This window comes from Macrobrachium nipponense, chromosome 8, assembly GCF_015104395.2.
Source record: "Macrobrachium nipponense isolate FS-2020 chromosome 8, ASM1510439v2, whole genome shotgun sequence".
NCBI classification, from domain to species: Eukaryota; Metazoa; Arthropoda; class Malacostraca; order Decapoda; family Palaemonidae; genus Macrobrachium; species Macrobrachium nipponense.
In genome coordinates, this window is record NC_087203.1 from 45,997,802 (window position 1) to 46,020,819 (window position 23,018).

General features: G+C 39.8%; 1 protein-coding gene across 5 annotated transcripts in view; it reads right to left on the reverse strand.

The window, feature by feature from the left end:
• Positions 1 to 23,018, reverse strand: part of LOC135222741 (tyrosyl-DNA phosphodiesterase 2-like) — a 97,367-nt gene that overhangs the window by 52,833 nt on the left and 21,516 nt on the right. For all 5 annotated transcript variants that reach the window (XM_064260985.1, XM_064260980.1, XM_064260981.1 and 2 more), the window contains 4 exons: positions 22,631 to 22,771; positions 21,721 to 21,931; positions 8,783 to 8,953; positions 7,415 to 7,519 (listed from right to left, as the gene is read on the reverse strand). In XM_064260985.1, the coding sequence (XP_064117055.1) occupies positions 7,415 to 7,519; positions 8,783 to 8,953; positions 21,721 to 21,931; positions 22,631 to 22,771 (628 nt within the window). The remainder of the gene's footprint in view (positions 1 to 7,414; positions 7,520 to 8,782; positions 8,954 to 21,720; positions 21,932 to 22,630; positions 22,772 to 23,018) is intronic.

Genomic DNA, 23,018 nt, shown 5'->3' on the forward strand with positions numbered 1-23,018 from the left:
AATTCTACAGAGTTCTGCGAAATACATAGATATTAAAAGTACTAAAACTTTATATATGGTAATAAATATTATATCAATTGAAGGTAAACTTTATGCACATAAAAATTTAACAAAGTAAAAGACTTGAAAGCAACTGATATAAACTGACACATACTAACACATACACAAACTCAAACATCATGACCATACTAACCTAAATTTTTTCAAGACCTGCTTCTTGAATGTAACTAAAATGGCTATCCTCATTAAAATCTCTTCCTATAATGGAGTCCAGTTTAAGATCCATTCTTCCAACTACGTTAAAATGACAGTTCCTTGCAGACATTAAGCTGGGACATTCTACTATTAGATGTTTTACTGTGAGGGGAACAAGACAATCCTCACAAAATGGTTCAGGGTCATTTTTCATTAAAAAACCATGAGTAATCCGTGTGTGGCCGATCCATAACCTACATAATGCAGTCTCTTTCCGACGGTCTTCTAACATATAAAGCCAGGGGTTGATTACATCTAAGTTCACTCAGTTTATTATTGCTCTCTATTGTCCAATAAAATTGCCAAACTGATTCTACTGTCTTTTTAATTTCAGGAATGTAGTCTGAGCATATGTTTGTTATAACTATTTTGTTTAATATGTTTATATTATAGGGCATTTTGTTGAATGATTTAAGGAGAGTTTTGAGTCTGTTAAGATTGCGACCCAATATATGTTTTATTTTACTTAAGGTTATTAAGGTTAGATTCCACCATGGGAGAGGGGATTTTGTGGAATGTGATTTGGTTTTTGGAATACTTTTATCTGCAGCATTTATTATGAAGTTTGAAAAGGATTCACATGTAGTATTGTGATCTTCATTATGTGGGAATGGTGGTATGTTTCGAGTGTATAGGAAATATTTATCCCAGTTAGCTTTTTGGATATTATATCTTGTAGGTGGCAATATTTTGATATTACTTAACCCTTAAACGCCGACTGGACGTATTTTACGTTGACATTTTTTGTCTCTCGGGTGCCGACTGGACGTATTTTACGTCGACATACAAAAGTTTTTTTAAAAATTCGCGGAAAAATACTTTTAGGCCTACCAGCCGAAAACTCTTGAATCACGCGCCTTGGGGGATGCTGGGAGTTCACGGATCAAGGTGTTGTTTTGTTTACAATCATTACGCAGGCGCGCAAGCGCGAATTTCTTTCTTGCCGCACTAAAAAGTATCTGTGACACATCTCGGAAATTATTTCGTCACTTTGACATAATTTTTTTACCATTTTAAATTAGCCGTTACATGGAGTATTATATATGAAAATGTGCGCATTTTTATGTAGAATACAACAAAAAAATACTCATGATTGTAGCTTTTATCAGTTTTGAGATATTTTCATATAAATAACAAGTGCCAAAATTTCAACTTTCGGTCAACTTTGACTCTGCCGAAATAGTCGAAAAACGCAATTGTAAGCTAAAACTCTTATATTTTAGTAATATTCAATCATTTACCTTAATTTTGCAACTAATTGGAAGTCTCTAGCACAATATTTCGATTTATGGTGAATTTATGAAAAAACTTTTTCCTTACGTCTGCGCGGTAACTCTTCCGAAAAAAATCATACATGCGATTGTGGTAATGTTTGCACCATTTTAAATTAGCCGTTACATAGTTTTATATATGAAAATGTGCAAAATTACATGCACAATACAACTAAAAACAACCCATGGTTGTAGCTTTTATCAATTTTGAAATATTTTCATATAAAAAATGATGTGACAAATTTTCAACCTTCGGTCAACTTTGACTCTACCGAAATGGTCGAAAAACGCAATTGTAAGCTAAAACGCTAATATTCTAGTAATATTCAAGCATTTACCTTCATTTTGCAACAAATTGGAAGTCTCTAGCACAACATTTCGATTTATGGTGAATTTATGAAAAAAATAACATTTTCTTACGTCCGCGGCAGGGGTAACTCTTCCGAAAAAATCATACGTGCGATTGTGGTAATGTTTGCACCATTTTAAATTAGCCGTTACACAAAGTTTTATATATGAAAATGTGCGCAATTTCATGTATAATACAACAAAAAATAGTTGAAGGTTGTAGCTTTTCTCATTTTTGAAATATTTGCATATAAATCACGATAAATAGAAAAAAAGCCACGTTCGGTCAAATTTGACTCTACCGAAATGGTCGAAAAACGCAATTGTAAGATAAAACTCTTACAGTCTAGTAAATATTCAGTCATTTATCTTCATTTTGAAACAAATTCGAAGTCTCTAGCACAATATTTAAATTTATGGTGAATTTAAAAAAAAAAACTTTCCTTCCCTCCGCGCGCGGATTCTCCGCCACAAATCTCCGAAATGCGTAAGTCCCATTCTCGGAATATTTGCTCCGTTTCATATTAGGCATTTCATAGAGTTTTATATATGAAAATGTGCGCAATTTCATGTAGAATAAAACGAAAAATATTTGAAAGTTGTAGCTTTTCTTATTTCCGAAATAATTGCATATAAAAAATATATATAAAAAAATTCGACATTCTGTCAACTTTAACTCGTCAGATATGGTCAAAAACTGCATTTGTAAGCTAATATTCTTACAGTATAGTAATATTCAATCATTTGTCTTCATTTTGAAAGAAATTGGAAGTCTCTAGGACAATATGTAGATTTATGGTGAATTTTTGAAAAAAATATTTCTTTACGTCCGCGCGTTACGAATTCATGCATTATTTTGTGATAATATTTTCTCTGTGTTGCTTTTATTGTTTTACAATGTGTTATATACCAAAATGATCGCAATTTAGTGTACATTACAACGAAAAAAAAGTAACTTGTTACCTTTAACCGTTTTGCGCACAGTGCGATTTGAATACAATTATATATGAAATTTCGTTTTTGCGCTATCATATATTGCATTATTTATATATGATAATGATAATTTTTTCATTTCTGATGGTTGCATACTAAACTTCAGGCAATGACAAAAAAAGGAGCCAAAAATGAACTCTTAATCTTGAAAACTAAGCGCGCTGTGATTTTTTGAAAAAAATATTTTTTCCGCTTCCGCGCTCACTCTGAAACGTCTCCGGCACACGGGAGACATTTTTTTTTTTACCGCTTCGGCGTTTAAGGGTTAAGTAGTTCAGAATGATTGGGAAATGGTCACTTGTGTATGAATCGTCTAGGACATTCCATTCAAATTTCTCGGCTACATCATTTGAACATAATGAAATGTCAATTGAAGAAAAGGTTAGGTGTGTATTTGAAAAGTATGTTGCCCACAGTGTGGTCAGGCAACAGTCACTTGAATTAAAAGTAATCTAAAAGAAATTTTATTTACAACTTTACGTGGGTTTTTACACAAATAGGCCCCAAGAAACATCTTCTATTGTGTTATCTTCCAACAGAAAACCAACTGCAGCTCAAGGGAATGAAATATGGAAGTTATTGAGGTGCTTCTCCAACTCCTCTCTTCTAGTAGCCATTGCAGAGAACCTCCTGAATGTGGAACTGTCAATAAGGCCAAATTGAAGACTACTGAGGTATGGAGACTGTGGGTACTGCAGCTCCTATAGGTAAGGATAAAAGTGCAGCAGAGCGCAAAAGGGTAACAGAAGGAATCAGAGCAGCAAAGTGCACCATAGCTGAACTGGAGCAACTATACAGAAGCCACAGATACTGACAAATACCTTAAAAACATTGAATACAGGGCAACCAAGTTAGATTGTGGGGTACAACATGAATATATGAATTTTCTTTTTTTTTTTACTTTAATATCCCTGATAGGTATTTTGTGAGCTTATTTCATGGTCCAGCCACTCACCTGATTACTAACAAGCCACAGTTCATGACAGGTGGTCAAAAACCCTCGGCTGATATATCATGCAAGTTGCCCAATCAACAGAGGAGTTCCTTTGAGGTGACTGTATCCAGGTAATGAAAAGCAAAAATCTTTGCTATCAAGGAGGAAGAGATAAGGTACTATCTCATTCTGTGTAAATGAATGATTCCACGCAAGATCTAAAAGAATCATGCAAAATTTAATTTTTTAAGATTAAAAATTTAAATGTTTAGATAGATTTTATACATATTACTATAAAATTTTCAATTACACAAATGAAAAAGAGGCATCTTTGGAACTTGTTTGGAAGTTTATAATTTTGTTTCCGATTTCAAGAATACTATCATGTTATTTTCATATGTCCATAATAAATTTTTCAGAAAAATCTGTTAATATGACAAAGTACTTAGGGTTTGAGAAATTGGCTTCCGACCTAGCACAGTTTTGTAATAAGAAAAGTGCCACTCTTTTCTATGTTCTGACACTGAGAAATTAATTTTAAAAAATCATGTCTCAGAGGTAAAAAAATTAATGTCTCAGAGGTAAGAATATGAAATTCCATAAAACCTTTGGACTATGTTATATACACAGCTACTTAAATTAAAAACAAGGAAGGAAAACATTTATGGTCTGCAATTTACTTTCTATAATTCCTTAAGTGTGAAAATGTCTTTTAAGTACCCTCCAGATTATTAGTACGTACAGGCGGCCCGCGGTTAACGGCGCAATCACTCAACGGCGAATCGGTTTTACGGCGGTCGTCAAAAATATTCATTAAAAAAATAAGGCATTTTAAAGGTATCTTTACGGCACAAATTTCAGTTAACAGCGCCGCTAGCGCCGTTGTCTAACGAGTTCATACATTTGTAGAAATGCCGTTCAGACCATAAAGGTTATGCAAATTATATTAACAAATTTTATGGAGAGTTATTACGTAGGTATTAGGGTAAAATATATGCCTCTGACGCTGTTCTATGCTGAAAATATCGAGTTACATAAGTGCAAATTTAGCTATGGATGTGTCGATTCATAAATGTTCAAGCTTTTGTTTAAAATGTGTATGAAAATGCATTACGTGAAAGGCATTTTTATTTCTGTACAGAAATATGATACAAAGGCAGCTTTTGAAACTGCCCTTCACGTTATCAAATACGATATTTTTTCATGTTCTTTCTTGTAAGCCGCCGTCTGCCGCTCTTCCGAAAATATAGATTTCAAAAAAGTGCAATAGCGATCGATGTGTCGATTTTATAAATGTTTATGCTTTTATGTTTAAAATGTGTATGAAAATGTATTATGAATAAGGTATTTTTATTTCTGTGCAGAAATATGATAAAAAGGCAGCTTTTGAAACCCCTTCAAGTTATCGACTACGATGTTTTTTTCAAGTTCGTTCTTGTATGCCGCCGTCTGCCGCTCTTCTGAAAATGTTGAGTTAAAAAGAGTGCAAATTTAGCGATCGATGTGTCGATTTTTCAAATGTTTATGCTTTTATGTTTAAAATGTCTATGAAAATATATTACGTATAGGTATTTTCATTTTTGTACAGAAATAAGATACAAATTAAGGCAGCCTTTGTAACTACGCTCCACGTTGTCAGGGGATGGTTTTTCATGTTCGTTCTTGTCCGCCAGTTCCGAAAAAATGCATTGTGTTATTTGATTAATTATGCATCTTTTCCATAAATCCTTTAAAAAGTTATACATTATTTCACTGTATCCAAGAATATTGTATGTATTCTCATATTATTGTATTTTATAATACTACGGCAAACTTAAGCCCGTATTCCGCGGAGCGGCCAATGTTGTGGTTTGAAATCAGCTGATGAATACGAGTTTGTTTCACCATAACGCAATTCTGAGCGAATGCTCTTTCTTCTAGTTAGCATAAACGAATATCTATATACTTGACTTATATGAGACAAAGTTATTTTTCCTTATAAAGCGTGTTTTTAGGTGGAAATATTTATTGAATATATCTCGTTGTGAATGTGAACTACTTTTTTTTTCGTTAACAGATTACGTTGGCGGCATGTTTATTGCGTAAAAAATTACGTGATTCCGTTCGCAATAATCCTTTACATCATCGTAATACGAACTTAACGTTATTTATCTTATATCGTCGTGAAACCAACAGTAAAATTTGTTCTTTCAAGCACAGTAGTTTTGATTAAAATGATTTTATCCCAATTTTATCTACAGTTGTGTGTGATGGCAGACGTTTACTGCACTTTTATCCTTGTTGCCGATGTACGATAATAGTCATTAGCAGCTTGAACAGTTTTCTCAGCTTCAGTTATAACTAGGTTTAAATTTAACGGTATATTTCCCGATTGATCTTTAATCTATATTGATCTCTGATCTATAGCGAATAAAGTTATTACATTAAGATATCTCAGTTCTATTCTATACATAACGCCATTTATAACAAATACGGCAATGTTGCACTGTAGTACGATGATCGAATACAAGCCAAACAGATGTTATCCAGTTTGGTTGTACTTAGAAAAAAAAAAAGTTGTTTCTTGTTCGATTGTTCATGGCTGTACACGTTCACGCAACGAGTATAACGTTAAAACCATACTTTCATCACTTCTTTTGCTGTTATTGAACTTATGTAACTAGAAGATGGATAAAGTTAGGCCATTGTAATTTGATCTCTCATAAAATCGGACTATCGTAAGACTAATGATCGTAACCTGAACACTACAGATACCTGTACACTGTATAAACTTTATTATATCTTTACATACTCTAGACACCCACATGTACTGTACAGTAAATTCTACAGTACTATAATGCATAAATATAATTTTACTTATTGCGCCGTTGTGGGATTACGGCGCCTTTGACTGGTCTAGAGTTTCGAAAGAAGGTGTGCGGCGGCCGTAGGCTTTAAAATCGCTCAGCGTCAAAAATCGCTTGGCGTCGGTGGCCAGGAACGGAACCCCTGCCGCTAACCGAGGGCCGCCTGTATTATAAAGGATTAGTTTATCTAGAACTCTGAGCCTAACAACATCTATATAAGCCAAGGACTAGTTGAATAACATAACAATCTTAAGCAAATCCCTTCAACCACAAACTCACAATTCTAAATTGTATGGTAACTGGGCCTTACAGTGTTGGAATGCCCCCTTAGGATGTTCTGATGGCAACAGAAGAAGAAGAAGAAGAAGAAGAAGAAGAAGAAGAAGAAGAAGAAGAAGAAGAAGAGCTCCCTAAAAATTCAGTTGGCACATAATAATGAATGCTCAAATACCAATCTCATAAATAGAAAACAGCTTTACCATACTTCTAACTTATATGGATTTTTAAACCTAAGGAAAATCCTTTATTTTTTCTTTTAATGAAAGAGAAAAACTTTTCACTTCTTCTTTCCTTTCATTACTGAATATTGTACTTTATTCTAACCCGTCCCTCAGAGTAGGTAAGTAAAGCACAAGAATTTTTTTTGAAATGGAAACAAATATAAGTAAAAAAGGAAAGTGAAATCTGTGTCAACCATTTATTAACTATGAAATTAAGCCAAAAGAAATGTTATGAATTATTACCGATATTGTAAAGAAACACCTTACCGTTTTATTTGTATTTTCGGCCATATTCCATGTCCAACAACTGGCAGGTCTTCTCCCACAGACCTCCCACAAATCCAAGATACTTGTATCTTTCGTTGCATCCACCTGTAAAGATAAGCACAATAACTGTTGTACACATTACATTAACCACATAGCAAGTTGTTCTATAGTTGTAGATAACAAAAACAAATATTAAAATCATTTTAATAATTCTTATGATAATATCAACTGGTGAAATATTTACAGGATGGTTTCACATTAACCTCCTGCAATGCCAGTGGATTCTGAAAGCCCCTAAACCTTATTAAATCTGGACCAGAAATAAGCAAGAAATATGAAGGAATTAAAATGTGAGTATGAACACCACAGGAACCAATAAGCCTGCCTTTTAGAAGATGTCAGGTTCTCAAGTTACAAGATAATTGGCTTACTGGCTTATTACAATGGAGAGATCCTACAGATAACGTAAAATTCCCCCTCCATAGTGGAAGAAAGAAGTTTGCTATACAGCAGATCTTCAAATTAATGAACTACGGTACTGTACAGTAAGAACAATAGTACCTGGTTGAGTGACTACCAACAAATGCTATAATAAAGTATTGCTATGGATTGGTTTCCTGTTCTATGACGTCAAACAACTCTGCATCAAGTAAAAAAAAAAAAAAAAAAAAAAAAAAAAAAAAAAAAAAAAAAAAAAAAACCTGTTACTTGAAAGAGTCAGACTCAGGGAAGTTTGGAACAACTGAAAATGCTATATAATTATAAGCAACCTACCACCTTGAAAGAAGTGCTATATATATAGGTTCTCTTTTCTCTTATCATAATGTAATTTTATCTTCAAATCAATATCAATCTATAAATCTTACTAGTTTTCACGTCACAATAAAAGGTAGCTTAAATTATTAGTACAAGTTTTTCCCAACCCTTCATGCAATTGCTTAGCTAGCCTAGCTCTAGACTCTGTACAGTACACTGAACCAAACTTGACTATTTAATCCCTTCACTTCACTAGAGAATTTGAAAAGTATATCTTAGTTTAACCAGACCACTGAGATGATTAACAGCTCTCCTAGGGCTGGCCCGAAGGATTAGATATTTTCATGTGACTAAGAACCAATTGGTTACCTGGCAACAGGACTTACAGCTTACTGTGGGATCCAAACCACATTATATCAAGAAATCAATTTCTAAACACCAGAAACAAATTCTTCTGATTCCTTGTTGGTAGAGTGGGAAATCGAACTTGGGACTACAAAATCGGTAGGCAAGCATTTAAACCGCTCATCCAATGAGGAAAAATTGAATTTGAAACAATAGGCATTACCAATAAGCACAAAAATCATATAAGTCACTCTTACCAAAACTCACCTCATGATCTCTTGCATTTAAATCCCCACCAAAAATGGTAGTCACACTGGATGGGGATGATTTTATCTTTTCAAAACAGATTTTCATTTGCTCTTTTCTTTTATTAGAATATTCTCTCAAACTTTCCAAGTGGGTATTTAATAAACTGAGCTTGACATTACCGATGTGTACCTGCAAAAAATCACTCCGAAATATTACACTTGTAAGAAAACTATTCACAAAACCTGATAGAAATCAATAAAATGCAGCATTAAACATTATATTGTGTTACACCAACACAATGCTGTATACCATACTTTAATAATTAATAAATAAAAAAATTATAATGTTCATGTTTCACTGATACAAACCATCATTCTACAAATGGCATAAATGGCGAATAAATTCATATGGCTATGGTTTCTGCCTTTAAAACAATATCCATTCCAAGAGATGCGAGAGCATTATAAATCCATCATCTATATACAGTTTCTATTTACCAACATTTATCAATGATAGTATAAATAGCATAAGACATTAGGCAAATAAAATTAAGAAAAATCCAATATTTCGAAAACAAGATGAATAATTTCACACGCAGCCACTACGTACTTATAAAAGCCCACTGCTAATTAGTATACCCACAAGAATGAGTGGATTCTCAGATTGTGAGCAGAGGTCATCTACCCTTGCTTACAAAAAGTAACTTGAGGAAGTTGGTACCCAAAAATTTTTTTTGCACTTTCCACCTTCTGCTTCAGACCAGAGAGTGGATACCAAAGGTTAAAAACCCCACACAATATATGACCATAACATATACCATGACAAAAGTCTGCAGGGAATAATGGTTCAGATTCTTTAACAATGACATAACACTGTAAAATGCATAATGTTTCTTCAAATTCAGCTTTAAAGATTTTGACTGACCTACTGACTGAAAATTATGTAGCATTATGATTTCAAAAGGTCTGACACAACATTATTAATATTAACCCTAAAACGCCCAGCCTCTATTTACCAAAGTGTCTGTTGTATGCCGGCGGCATTTGGGAGTTAGCGCTGAAGCAGGAAAAAAGGTTTTTTCAAAAAATCACAGCACGCTTAATTTCAAGATTATGAGTTCATTTTTGGCTCCTTTTTTTGTCATTGCCTGAAGTTTAGTATGCAACCATCAGAAATGAAAAAAATATCATTATCATATATAAATATTGGAATATATGACAGAGCAAAAAAAAATTTCATAATTGTATACAAATCGCGCTATGAGCAAAACGGTTAAAGCTAATAAGTTAATTTTTTTCGTTGTATTGTACACTAAATTGCAATGATTTTTGTATATATTAAATTGTAAAACAATCAAAGCAACACTGAGAAAATATTATCACAAAATGATGCATGAATTTGTAACAGCGGATGTAAACCAAGTTTTTTTTCAAAAATTCACCATAAATCAAAATATTGTGCTAGAGAGACTTCCCGTTTGTTGCAAAATGAAGGTAATTGTTTGAATATTACTAGACTGTAAGTGTTTTAGCTTACAATTGCAGTTTTCGACCATTTCAGTCAAGTTAAAGTTGACCGAAGGTCAAATTTTTTCTATTTATTGTGATTTATATGAAAATATTCAAAACTGGTAAAAGCTACAACCATGAGTTATTTTTTGTTGTATTTTATATTAAATTGCGCACATTTTCATATATAAAACTTTATGTAACGGCTAATATAAAACGGTGCAAAAATTACGACAAAGTGACCAAAGAATTTCTGAGATTTTTGGCTAAGTTACCGTGCGCGGAGGAAAGGAAAAAGTTTTTAAAAAATTCACCATAAATCGAAATATTGTGCTAGAGACTTCTAATTTGTTGCAAAATGAAGGTAGATGATTGAATATTACTAGAATGTAAGAGTTTTAGCCTAAAATTACGTTTTTTGACCATTTCAGTTGAGTCAAAGTTGACTGAAGGTTGAAATTTTGGCACTTATCGTTATTTATATGAAAATATTTCAAAACTTATAAAAGCTACAACCATGGGTTGTTTTTTGTTGTATTTTACATGAAATTCCGCACATTTTCATAAATACAACTTTATGTAACGGCTAATATAAAACAGTGCAAAAATTACAACAAAGTGACAAAAGAATTTCTGAGATGCATCGCTGATGCTTTCTAGTGCGAGAAAAAAGCAATTCGCGCATGCGCCCTGGGTAATACGTAAACAAAACAACAGCATGATACATGACTCCCAGCATCCCCTCAAGGCGTGTGATTTTAAAATTTTTTGCAAACTAGGCCTATAATTATTTTTCCACAAATATTTTTAAAAATTTTAGTTGACGTATAATACGTCCAGTCGGCGTTTTAAGGGTTAATTACAAAACTAGGAACATTAGAAGAAACTTAAAAAATTAATGAATGATTGATGATCCCCTGGCATTATAACCTCTAAAGTCAATCATATTAATGTCTCTAATACCGATTCCAAAATTAAACAAGTAAAAGTTGCGTCGAAGTTTCTTCGGCGCAAGTTTTTTCTGTACAATACTGGATGAAACTTTCAGCCACAGTCCATGAAACTCTTAGCTGCAGCCCATGCAACTCAGACATGCTCCATTGGTGGCCTGTGTTGTTGGTACCTGTAGCTGTGCTGGAGTACGATTATGGGTAACTTTAACCGTACACAAAAACTACTGAGGGTAAAGGGCTGCAATTTTGTATGTTTGAGGATTGAAGGGTGGATGATCAACATAACAATTTGCAGCTCTCAAGCCTCAGTAGTTTTTAAGATCTGTGGGCAGACAGAAAAAGTGCAGATGGACAGGCAAAGCCATCTCAATATTTTTCTTTTACAGAAAACTAAAACTTTAAACTGCATAAAACTTTGTGAAATTAACAGTTTTAAAAATAACAAAAACAAATTCTTCTTTAATAACAATTAAGACTAGCACCTAATTGGTAGTTTGAACTATTGTACACTGAACTTTTCTTTCAACTATAATTACCCCTGATCCTGCAAATGAAATTGAAAAACATGAACAAAAAGTCTGTAGGGATGTCAACGGGAATGAAGCAGCCCCATGACAATCACACTACCCAGTGGAACTTCTCAGAAAATTCTTGCAGAGAGAGTATCGTGCACTCTTTCCTGAACAAAAATTGATGTGCTAAAAATTTCTTAATGAATAACTGCAGCCCACCTTAGTCCTGGGGCATAAACTTTTTGAAGGATTTTATACCTCCATAAAGCAGAATGGGGAGTTCTTTTATTCACTGATGAAAAAAATGGCTAAGCAAGAGCTGCTTTCCCGATGCTGGAACAGTTCTCAGCATCTCTTATATTATAATATCATAATAATAATAATCATTATAAAACAATATTTTGAACAGACTAAGTTAAAATGCATAACTCACAAGATTCGCACAAAAGATTTGTCTTAACCTCTTCATTACCGAAAGTTTGTTTGGAGGTAGGTGGGTACCACCATTCAAGTCTACTACACCGCACCGGGTGCATAAAGGTGGTACGCATAGTACCACCAAAACTCCTCTTTTCAGATAGGGACTTCCAATCATTCTGTAATTTCGGTTTGAAGAGTTTGGAGCAAAATAAACAGTATGACATGATGCCAGACGTATGATGAACCCAAAAAAATATTATTACTGCTTATAGTAGTGTGTAGGTGACAGATGAACTGCGTCTCAACAAAAACTCACAAAACCAGACAAGCATAAACATGTAATAACTTCTACCCAAGTATAAAACCAGTTGTATCATCATTTACTGTATTTATTTATTTATTCACTTATTACATTTTACAAATAAAAGATATGAACACCAGATGAATGAAGGTAAAAATAAAGCCTTATAGTAACTTTATATATAAAAAACCAAACCAGAGAAAAAGCGAAAAATGACAATTTGTCGAAAATTGCATTTTTCCTAACTATACAAACCTGAGGTCCTTTAACAATAGGAAGTAGCTAGCGGCAGCTGGAACGGTCGTAAGCTTCGAACAAGGGGAGAACGGTAGTTAACTGCTTGTCCGACAGTCGCGCGGCTGGGAGGTAAACAAATCACTTTTGCTTTTGGCCCATGCAAAATATGCAGAGTGAGGGGTGGCATTGATGGAGGGGAACTATATGTAAAGGACCTTCAGGTTTGTTATAGTTAGGAAAAATGCAATTTTCGACAAATTGTCATTTGTTCCGATACGTAATACAAACCATCGGTCCTTTAACAATAGGAAGACTCACTTCTTGGTGGGAGGAATCTGAGTCTTTTGATGAACAGACTGGTGTTCGTCTATCCCTGGAATGCCTCCCTGGTCGTAAGAGCGAGGGAGGGATCCAAGCCTCTGTCCGATTGATCGGGGTGTGCACCGCAGGATCAATGGTCAGACCTCTGGGCCGAGTACTAAGAGAGAGGCAAGCGTATCTCTTCGTACCAGCAAGCAAGAACTTGTTCCTGTTTGCAAGAGGCAAACATAAAGTATGGGTTTGTCTCAAGCTGGCATCCACTTCCTACCCCCTTGTTGGAGGAAGTGGTGGATTACGCTCCTATCCCTAGTGAAAGGGATAGGAGGGGCTCTGTTGAGTAGCTCACTTGCATCTTGTCCTTATCCAGCAGGGTGACGACCGTGTCCCTCTACCACAGGTAGAGGGAAGAAAAAGATGGGAAGAGGAGCCAGTCACACTCTCATTCACTCATCCTTTCTTACGGTCACACCAGGACTCGATGCTGTTCAGCCTGCTGAGGGTCTGGCGGGTTCGCTACACAGCGTGTTGAGCAGCCACCACGGGTCCCAAGGAAAAAGATCCAAGGACCTGTGGGCAATATCCCTGAAGGTAGAAGGAGGTGCATGTGGTCTGGTTGGACCAGACCCCTGCCTTCAGTACCTGCGCCACGGAGAAGTTCTTGCGGACAAAGCAGCATCTCCTTCGCATCGAAGGCGGTGAAGTCCATTAGGGAGGGGATTGTGAACGACTCGAACTGATCGTCAGGGACCGAAGGGTTCTGAGTCTTCGCTACGAAGTTCGGTACGAAATCGAGCGTCACGGATCCCCATCCCCTGGATGCTTGACTTCGCAGGAGAAGTCATGCAGTTTCCTCAGAGGAAAAGAAGGGAATAGTTCGCATGACCTATCCCTCTTCTCGACTTCGGTGATGTCCAGTACCCATACTGGTCTGTCCGTCGTGCAACGAAGAGTCCTCGCATCCTCCTATCCCCATGCAGCGAAGTTCTCGGTAGTGGATAGGACACCGACACTCCATGGTGGGTGGTCGTATGGTATGGGTACTGTGACAAGCTATTAAGACGAAAGTAATGATTGCTCTGTAACAACCGAACTAAGTCAACAGCGTAGTTCGTAACTGACTCAGGCGCTCTGACAGCTGCCGACTGACTGCGTTCGGTAGGAGGCAAGTTGTCCAAGCATCCGAGTAAGTCACGTGACTTTCGCCCTTAAAAGGGTTATGCCGAGAGACAAACAAATAGGTATTTGTTTGTTTGTCACCTATGCCGGACAGTGAGGTGATTATTCTCTTAAGGCATGTGCCCAACAGGCGAAAGTCAATTGCCTTCTAGAGACCGAGGTCCCTGAAGGCAAGACATTCTCATAGTTGTTGAATCTTAGCTAAGGAGAAACAACACTATGTGCCGTTGAAGACGAAGGTAGACATTGAATGCAACCTACGTCTTCACAGACGAATCGAGAGAAGGATTCTCAGATTCATAACCTGTGCTTACAAATGACTGAAAACGCTAACCGCTATTTCATTGCTGTCCGGTGAGAAGTCGTAGTTGCAATGAAAGCGGGCCGTTCTTCAGTAATGAAACACAGGGGAGAGAGCCGCCTCAAGAACTGCTTCTCATGGGCTGAACGTTTGGAAGTAGAGCTGGCAGGTGTGGGAGTAGGCGATGTCTTTCAATACATCTGCTAATCCGGGGTGAACAATGAATAATTGCACACCTACGAATAAGAGATATTTTGAGGACAAACTCAGATTCCGCAAAAATCATTCGCATTATCGCAGTACGATGCAGCAAGAGACTATTACAGAATTCTGTTACCGTGCGGTAAACAGAAAGATGAAAGTCGAAGAGATATCTCTGTTGTAAATTCTCGCAATACTGAAGGCGATGAATTCGAGCGTCACAGCAGTAGATGGTCATTCATGTATGCGAGAATCCCCGTTAATCAGAGACTTAAGTCCGTGATTGTTGGGCAGAGATACGGTTGGTATTCAATCAAAGCAGGGGAGAAAGACATAATCAACCCGTGCATCTCGAGGCGGCAACTGGTACTGAAATGCCTCGGGCAATTCCAATACGCAGTAGCTGTCGCTGACTCGTCATCCCCTGAGTTGCCAAGTAATCCTTTCCACGAAGGAATGGGGCGTTCGGCTAGAACCAACGAGCATAAAAAGATATGCTCGAGCAATTATATTTAGGCGAAACGAATTTCGGTAAATACAAAAGCTGAAATGGTGTTGTCGTGACAAAACCATAAGAGTATAAAATTGAAACTAGAAACTCCTGGGAGGTTGCAGGCAACCCCGAGTTGCAGTCAATATACAATACTCCTCGTCTAAGTCTCAATCCGCTAGAGTAAACTTAGTGGATATGCGCTACCCTACCCCTTCGGACAATTCAACTGCTTAGCAGAATCATGTCGCGAGGTTAATATACGTAGTATATTTGTAGGATTCTGAACAACGATCTCCATCCTAAATTCTTTCCTTCAAGAAAACAAAATAAGGATTGGAGATCGACCACCTTCGATCTCTATCAAAGAGAGTGAAGGAGAAGTCTTCCTCGAGGAAAGCTTCAATGGTGAACGAATAACTAAGACGATAGTTCGAGCCAAACTGGATGTTCCCGTCCGTTCTTCTCTATTCAGGTGGTCGCCTACTATGAGATAGTCTTCTTTCAGCAGCAGTCTTCTTCCCAATGCTAGAAATTCCAGAAATTCGAGCATAGGAGAGGTTCCCGATTATCGTGTAACAATTATCGGGGATTCTCGTCTCGCTCACTTTGGACCGTGGTCTCGCCTAAGTGTTTGGAGATCGTAAAAAACTCGAACACTCTAAATGCGCTAGAAATTCCGTAGAATTCTAAGCACTCTGCGAAACCCCCACCGAATTCGTCAAACGATATCGGTGTGTCCTCTCGATTCCCGTAGAAATCGAGAATGGGACAGGATCCCTACCTCCAACGACCGGGACTTTACGTCAGGTAGGATCCAAAGGTCCCCGGTAGCGCATCCCCAACGTGGGATCCTACAGAGAAATCTCTGTAGGATCCCTCCCATTACCCTCGTAGTCGTAAGGAAAGAGGGAATGGGGGAGGAATTGGATACTCGCTCGCCTTCCCAGTGGAACTAGCAGTTGGAGAAGAGTAGGAGCAGCCATCGCCGCCTCTCAGAGTTGGGAAAACGTATCGTCAGGAGAAAACGTTTTCCCGAGGAGGGTAACGAACTCTCACTGTAGGTAAGGGTCTGCCGCCACTGTGAACGTCGTCTGGGTGGGGCTGATCGACACCTGACAGGAGAGAGCCGATACCGTCCTCTGACTCATTCCAGTCCTCATCGAGGTCGAAACCTCTCAGGAGGACCGTAGGAGTATTTAAATACGGTGTCCGAAGACACGTAGAAACGCCGCTGTCGCAGTAGAGGAGGTGGAAGTAGCTTGATCGACCGGCCAGAACTGAGAGAGCCTTCTTGTCCGGAGACGAGAGACTCTGGTTCAAGACAGAATTGGCAAGCTCCGATCGCGGCAGACCCACCGTCGGTTTGGGTTCCCTCTCGGGCCCCAAAACGACTCGAGCAGAGACGTGGGCTCTGCTGGTGGGAGCGGCAATCCTTCCCCAAGGTCGTTGCGCTGACGAATCAGCACCATAACCTCGACAAAGTTCCTCTGGATCTCGGAAGTCATAGCATCTTGCAGAGTAGGACCGTCAAGCCCCTCGAACAAGAGCATTCCGAGAACCTCCACCTTGAGGAGGAGGAACTGCGATAGACCCCTCTCGGATTCCTCCTGCCACTTGCGCGTACGTCCTGGTCGGTCCGAAGATCGTACCTGGTACTTACGGCGTCGTGACGGGATCGTGCGGGGTATGCCCCTCACGATCACCCCGCTGTGCCTCGCTCTTCCTGGTGCAAACCGAGGAAGTTGCAGGCACGTGAGAGAAGACATGACGCTCCTCTTTCGCTCGCTGGCAGAACCAGCGGGCTTGGAGGGCTGCAGGCGATCGCCACTTTGCAGGCCTAGTCAAGCCGTTTCCCAGGGAAACGGCTGGACCGAGAACAGCGGCCCCGATCTCGTGTGCAGAGGAGCTGCTGCTGGTCCCCCTATCCGCCCGGGACCCTGTGGGAGCGGCGGCAGGAGACCTGCAGAGACCACTGTCGCGGTGAGACCGGTGCGTGTCCTCGCGGCGGGGTTCATAACCGCTGGTACCAGCCGAGGCTGGCACCAACGAGGGAACCTCTTCCCAGCCAGCTCGTGGCTGGTCAGACAGTCACGTCTACCAGGGTTACCAGCTGGTCGCTGCGAGAGCGGCCGCTGGTCTGGCGAGAGTCACATGAGCGGCTCTCACCAGCTTCTGCTCCGTGCCACGTACTTGGCGCCGAGCGAACTCTGGCGCCAAAATTTGGCTATACGCTCTCCCGCCGGAGATCGTATACTCGGAAGTTCTCGTGATAACGAGAGACCGAGCCCGGACCTGGCGTAGCGGCAGCACCGCAAACACCAGCGAGGAAGTACCGGTGGTAGTCGGTACGCCTCTGGTCCCCGTCTTCTTCTTCCTTGTGGAAGGGAGAACGGGCCCGTGTTCCCGAAAGAGCAGGAGGACCGGCAGAAGAACCCCCCCCTCCCCCCCCTCCCACGGGAGTGGAACGAGCCCTTTATAATTCCCGAAGGAGCCTTCTTAGGGGGGAAACCCGGGTTACCAGCTGGTCGCTGCAAGAGCGGCCGCTGGCCTGGCGAGAGTCACCTGAGCGGCTCTCACCAGCCTTCTGCTCCGTGCCGCGTTTTGGCGCCGAGCGAACTCTGGCGCCGAAACTTGGCTGCACGGTCTCCCGAGGGAGAACGTACACTCGGGATCTCTGCGAACGAGGGACCGAGCCGGAACCTGGCGTAGCGGCATCGCCGCTAGCACCAGGCGAGGAAGTACCAGTGCTAACCGGTACTCCTCTGGTCCCCGTCTATCTCTTCCTTACGGAAGGGGAGACGGGCCCCGCTCCCGAAGGAGCAGGAAGACCAGCAGAAGGACCCCCCGTCCCACCACGGTGGGACGGACCCTTAAAAGTTCCCGAAGGAGACTTCTTAGGGGGGAAGGCAGCCTTCTTCTTCTTCGGCTTATAGGCCTTAGAAGTCGAAGGGGAAGAGGCAGCAGCAGATGATGAAGACGAAGATGACACCTTCCTCCTCTTCTTCCTCTTCCTCGTCAGCTCACGCAGGACAGTCGTCAGGTCCTCCATCCAGGCCGGAGCCGGGGCTATTGCCGAAGCAACACGGCCCGACTGCACCTGTCCGGAAGGACCTGGGACTGGGGAAGACACACCGTGGGCAGGACCAGCATGGACAGGCTCAGGAACCAGGAGCGACAGGAACAGCAACCAGCTCAGGAGCGGCAGGAACAGCGGCAGCAGTAGACCCAGAAGGGACAGCCAAGCCAGCAGCGGGAATCACATCAGCGGCAGGTACGGCAGGCCCAGCGATCGCCTCGTAGAATCATCGGCAGCCAGCGGGAACCTGGGTACTGGCGGCCAGTCCATGGGGCGAGCTGACTGGAACAGGCGGGAAGTCTGGGGCAGGCAACACGAAGAAAACAGGCGGCGGCGGCAACCCCCCCTCGGTACAGCGGCGGCCCTAGTAGCGGCAGACGGCGTCACCGACACAGCATGGGGAGTGTAGACCCGGCGGGGGGGAGCAGCATAAGCGGCCGTTGAGGTAGTAGTGGAGACCGCCCCAGACCTCGCTAGACGCTGCAGCAGCCCGTGGATGCTAGGCACGCCCTGCCGCCGCGGTGGTCCATACCTGTCCAAGGTCGTCTCCCACGGATGTAGCACCTGCGGTAGCACAGATAGATTAGTAAGAGGGGTTCCCTCACGCACGGGGGGAAGACATGCCCCACCCCGAACGCAAGGAAGACCCCCAAATACAAAATACAACGAGGAAGCTGAGCGAGGGGCAGGAAAGAAGACGAAGAATCGGATACCAAGGGAGTCGCGGTAGAGCTTTCCGACGACTTCCTGGCAGACCTTCGCTTCCCCTACCCCCGCACAGCAGTGAAAAGTAATATGAAAATGAAACAGAATACTGCCCTTGCGATTCACTTCATAGAACTTAAAGGGGAAAAGATCAATTCCCGGGTAAGAGCGGAAACTTGATCCATAATAATATGATGCATCATAAAAATATATATAAAATGAAACAGAATACTGCACTTGCAACACTTTCTTCAGAAAATAATCGTAAGGATCAATTCCCGGGTAAGAGCGAAAATTGATCCAAATTAAAAATTATGCAAATAAATAAATGAAAATGAAAAGAATACTGCAATTGCGAATCCACTTTCATTGCATTCTATCATACAAAATAAAAGGCTCGTGCCGAGCGCAATCACGCTCTCGGCAACGAACGCACAGGGCAAAAATATAATGAAAAGAGTACTTACATTTTTCAATTACACACTTTCGCCCAAAATACATGACTCGGCGCTAGCGCGCCCGCCTCGGCACCGAGACATAATTCAAAGGGGTTCAATTCATGAAACGAGAGGAAATCGCCGCATCTACGGCGATAGCTCCATGTTGGTTCATAATTAAGTAATGAAAATGAAAACAGTGTACTTACAGTTTCATTTTCAAGTCAAACAAACCATTAGTAGAAAACACAATATAAACAAAGCATACGACGATAAAAGCGGGCAGAAGAGCGATGACGAACACGTCCTTCACACACCCGCGGCCGAAAGCAAAAGTGATTTGTTTACCTCCCAGTCGCGCGGGCGCACGGAACTGTCGGACAAGCAGTTAACTACCGTTCTCCCCTTGTTCGAAGCTTACGACCGTTCCAGCTGCCGCTAGCTACTTCCTATTGTTAAAGGACCGATGGTTTGTATTACGTATCGGAACAAAGCGATTTTTTCTGAGGACAAGAAACTTGAAAAATTAGTTTAGATACCCCTGATGCCCCTAAAGTTGTTTTCTGTGATGAAACTAATCTTAGAAAACGTAGAAAATGACATTGACCAATTTTTGAAAGATATACTATAAAATTTGCGATTTCCATATTTATTGGCGGGGCTTTTGCTTTAGTTTTTGCTCTTTTTTTTTGTTATTACGTGCTTATTTACTGTTCTATTTTGATAATACTTTATGTGCATGTTCCAGGTGCGATATACCAACATTCTGTAAGACCGAATTTCTATTCAAGACTGTAGTTTTCTCACCGACCACCAGTGTCCCTTGTACAAGGGACACTGAGTTTCACATTTTTTTTTTCATAAAATCATTTATTTTCCCTGTAGGATGATAAAGCTAACAGAGAATATGCGTTATTATAGTGCTAATAATACCTGATAATTTCATTAGCCTGTCTTGATTAGTGTATTTTTGGCAAATATTTTTACGATCGGCACCCCTCCAAACTGGAGTCACTACCGAGAGATTCAGTTCGGCAGCGAACGCAATGTTTACATTCTGCTCACCCACCCGGTAAAGAAGGGGTTAAATATAGGTAACCTCAACGTGCGCTGGAATGGCTGTTGACCCTAGAAACAAGGTAATTAATAAGTGGATAATGGGGAGGATGGTTTACAAAGGCCCTGGTTTGTATACCTGAGAGAAATGCAAATTACAGTACTTTAAAATTTTGTTATCTGTTCCCAAGAATATACCAACCACCACCTTTTATACAAAAGACTTACTCCTTAAATGGGAGGTCATCTCTGGCAACTGATTGAAGGTAAATCCTACTTAGAATTGTCACTTATGCAAACAGGGGATGTGATGAATCCTGTAACCTCTAGCTTGGTGTGGCAAAAGGGATTTAAGAGCAGTAGGGCCCTGGATATGAGTGAGACACTGCTTGAGACAGGGCACTCAAGAAATCTACCATAAGGAAACAAGTCAAAAAGCAGTAAATTCTAGCCAATAACAAATAATGAGTCCAGAATGCAGCTCTACCCATGGCCACCTCTGTTTAAAGGAAGAGCAGAGGGAGACACACGTTAGCAACTATGCTATCAAGCCCAACTCGGCTGATATTTCAACCTAGATGCTACTCTGAAAAGGAAGAAGATAGGAGATAGAGTCTAGTCACTCGGCACTCATACTCAATGACTTACCCTAAGCAAAAGTACTCTGGAGACATACTAGTCAGTCTAAATAGAGCTGGGTGCCTAAAAAAATCTGTTGATCAGCCACCATTTGGCTTAAAAGACTTGTGGGCAACGTTCCTCAGGTAGAACAAGAAAAAGGATGTCTGTTTAAATTACATGCTTATCCTCATTACCCAGAAAACCCAAAAAATTCCTACAAAAATCCAAAAAGCATGGTACGACTCACATATCAGGAGAAACTGATTAGTTCCGAGATTTGCAATGAACTTGGAAATGAATAAGAGGGTGAGACACATCATATCTCCAAGGGCTGTGAAAATATGCCAAGAGCCTCCTCGACACACTTTATCAAAAGAGCACAAAACTTATCTATGCGGATAAAAATACAGTAATGTTTAAAATGAATCAGGCATTGCTGAAAAATTAGTCAGAAAAATCTGGGGATTTACAAGATAATTACAGACTTGGGGATAGATATGCCCATGCATAGGACTAACAAAACTGCCATTTTCAATCTGTAACTTTTTTAAAAAGGACTACAGTGTCTGGGAAGTTGCTGACCACAAAATTGGATTATTGATCATAACTAGATGGTCTTGGGGTGAAATGATACTAACCTGTATACACAGAAGATTGCGATCCATAACAGTGTTATGAAAGGGAAGTACCATATGATGATCATAATTGACTCTTGACGTCTTTAACAATGTTGCTGTAAAGTAACCATCATCATCTCCTGCTAGAAACATGTACTGTGGAAGGTTCTCTTTTAGGTATGTAAAAGTAGCAGGAATAACTTCCTGCAAGTATACAACATCAGGTGCCTCTCTGAAATGAAATTTAAAAATCAAAATTTTACAAATTCCATTAACCACAGTGTATCTTGCAGCTCTGAGCTTTTGATTTGTTTTATTCTACCTTGGTTACAATTGACAAACTAAAAAATGCACTACAAGGCATCAAGGAAAAACATCAAATATCTAACACTACTCGACTAATAAATATATTGAAAAATACTTAATCTTCCTACAGAAAGAGCTAATTAAACCTACTGAATACTTCTTACAATATGTACAACAGACTCGTTTGTAAGTTACAAAAATTTTTTTTATAGTATCCTCTTCATGGCTCTACTTGGCAGATACCAAGTCCTGAATCACTAATTTGTAATCAGTAATAGTTACACGTATGAAAGAAAAATTTTTTCTTTTGCAGTTGCAAACACTTGCTTCCCAAAGTTATTCAAGTTCTTTACTAATTCAGCAGCACAGCAAATAATCCAGTGTAAAAAAAAAAAAAAAAAAAAGTAATTCCTTGTAAAAAAAAATTTATACATGAGAGAGAGAGAGAGAGAGAGAGAGAGAGAGAGAGAGAGAGAGAGAGAGAGAGAGAGAGAGAGAGAGAGAGAGCTAAATGATGGTATGAGAGGCATTAAAGCCTATGTGACAGTGTGTACGTTGTATGAAAACATTATTTCTTGTGACGCACCATTCTGGTGGAAAAAAGAAATGAGGCAATACTACTCACTTCTTTAGCACTTCCACAACTCCCTTTATTCTGTTTCTCAAGTTTTCTTCTTCAAGGCCGTCAATATTCCAGGAAACGACACTGAAGAATGACGGTTCTTTGGGAGGCACATTGCAAAGAGGACTGGTTTTGACGTGTGACCTTAAGAAATCAATGGCATCCGTATAAATAAAATAACCACTCAATTTCTGAATCATATGAAAAGACAATTCTTTATAATATTACTATTGGGTATATTAGGTATTTTACTGAGACCAAGTTACAACACCTGAAAACTTTTAAACTGTGTAATTCAAATGTGTAATTCTGACTTTCTTTTTGTTCTTTTACTTTTTTTAAGCATATATCTATACAGTATGTATGGATGTTCAGCATTAAAATCACACCA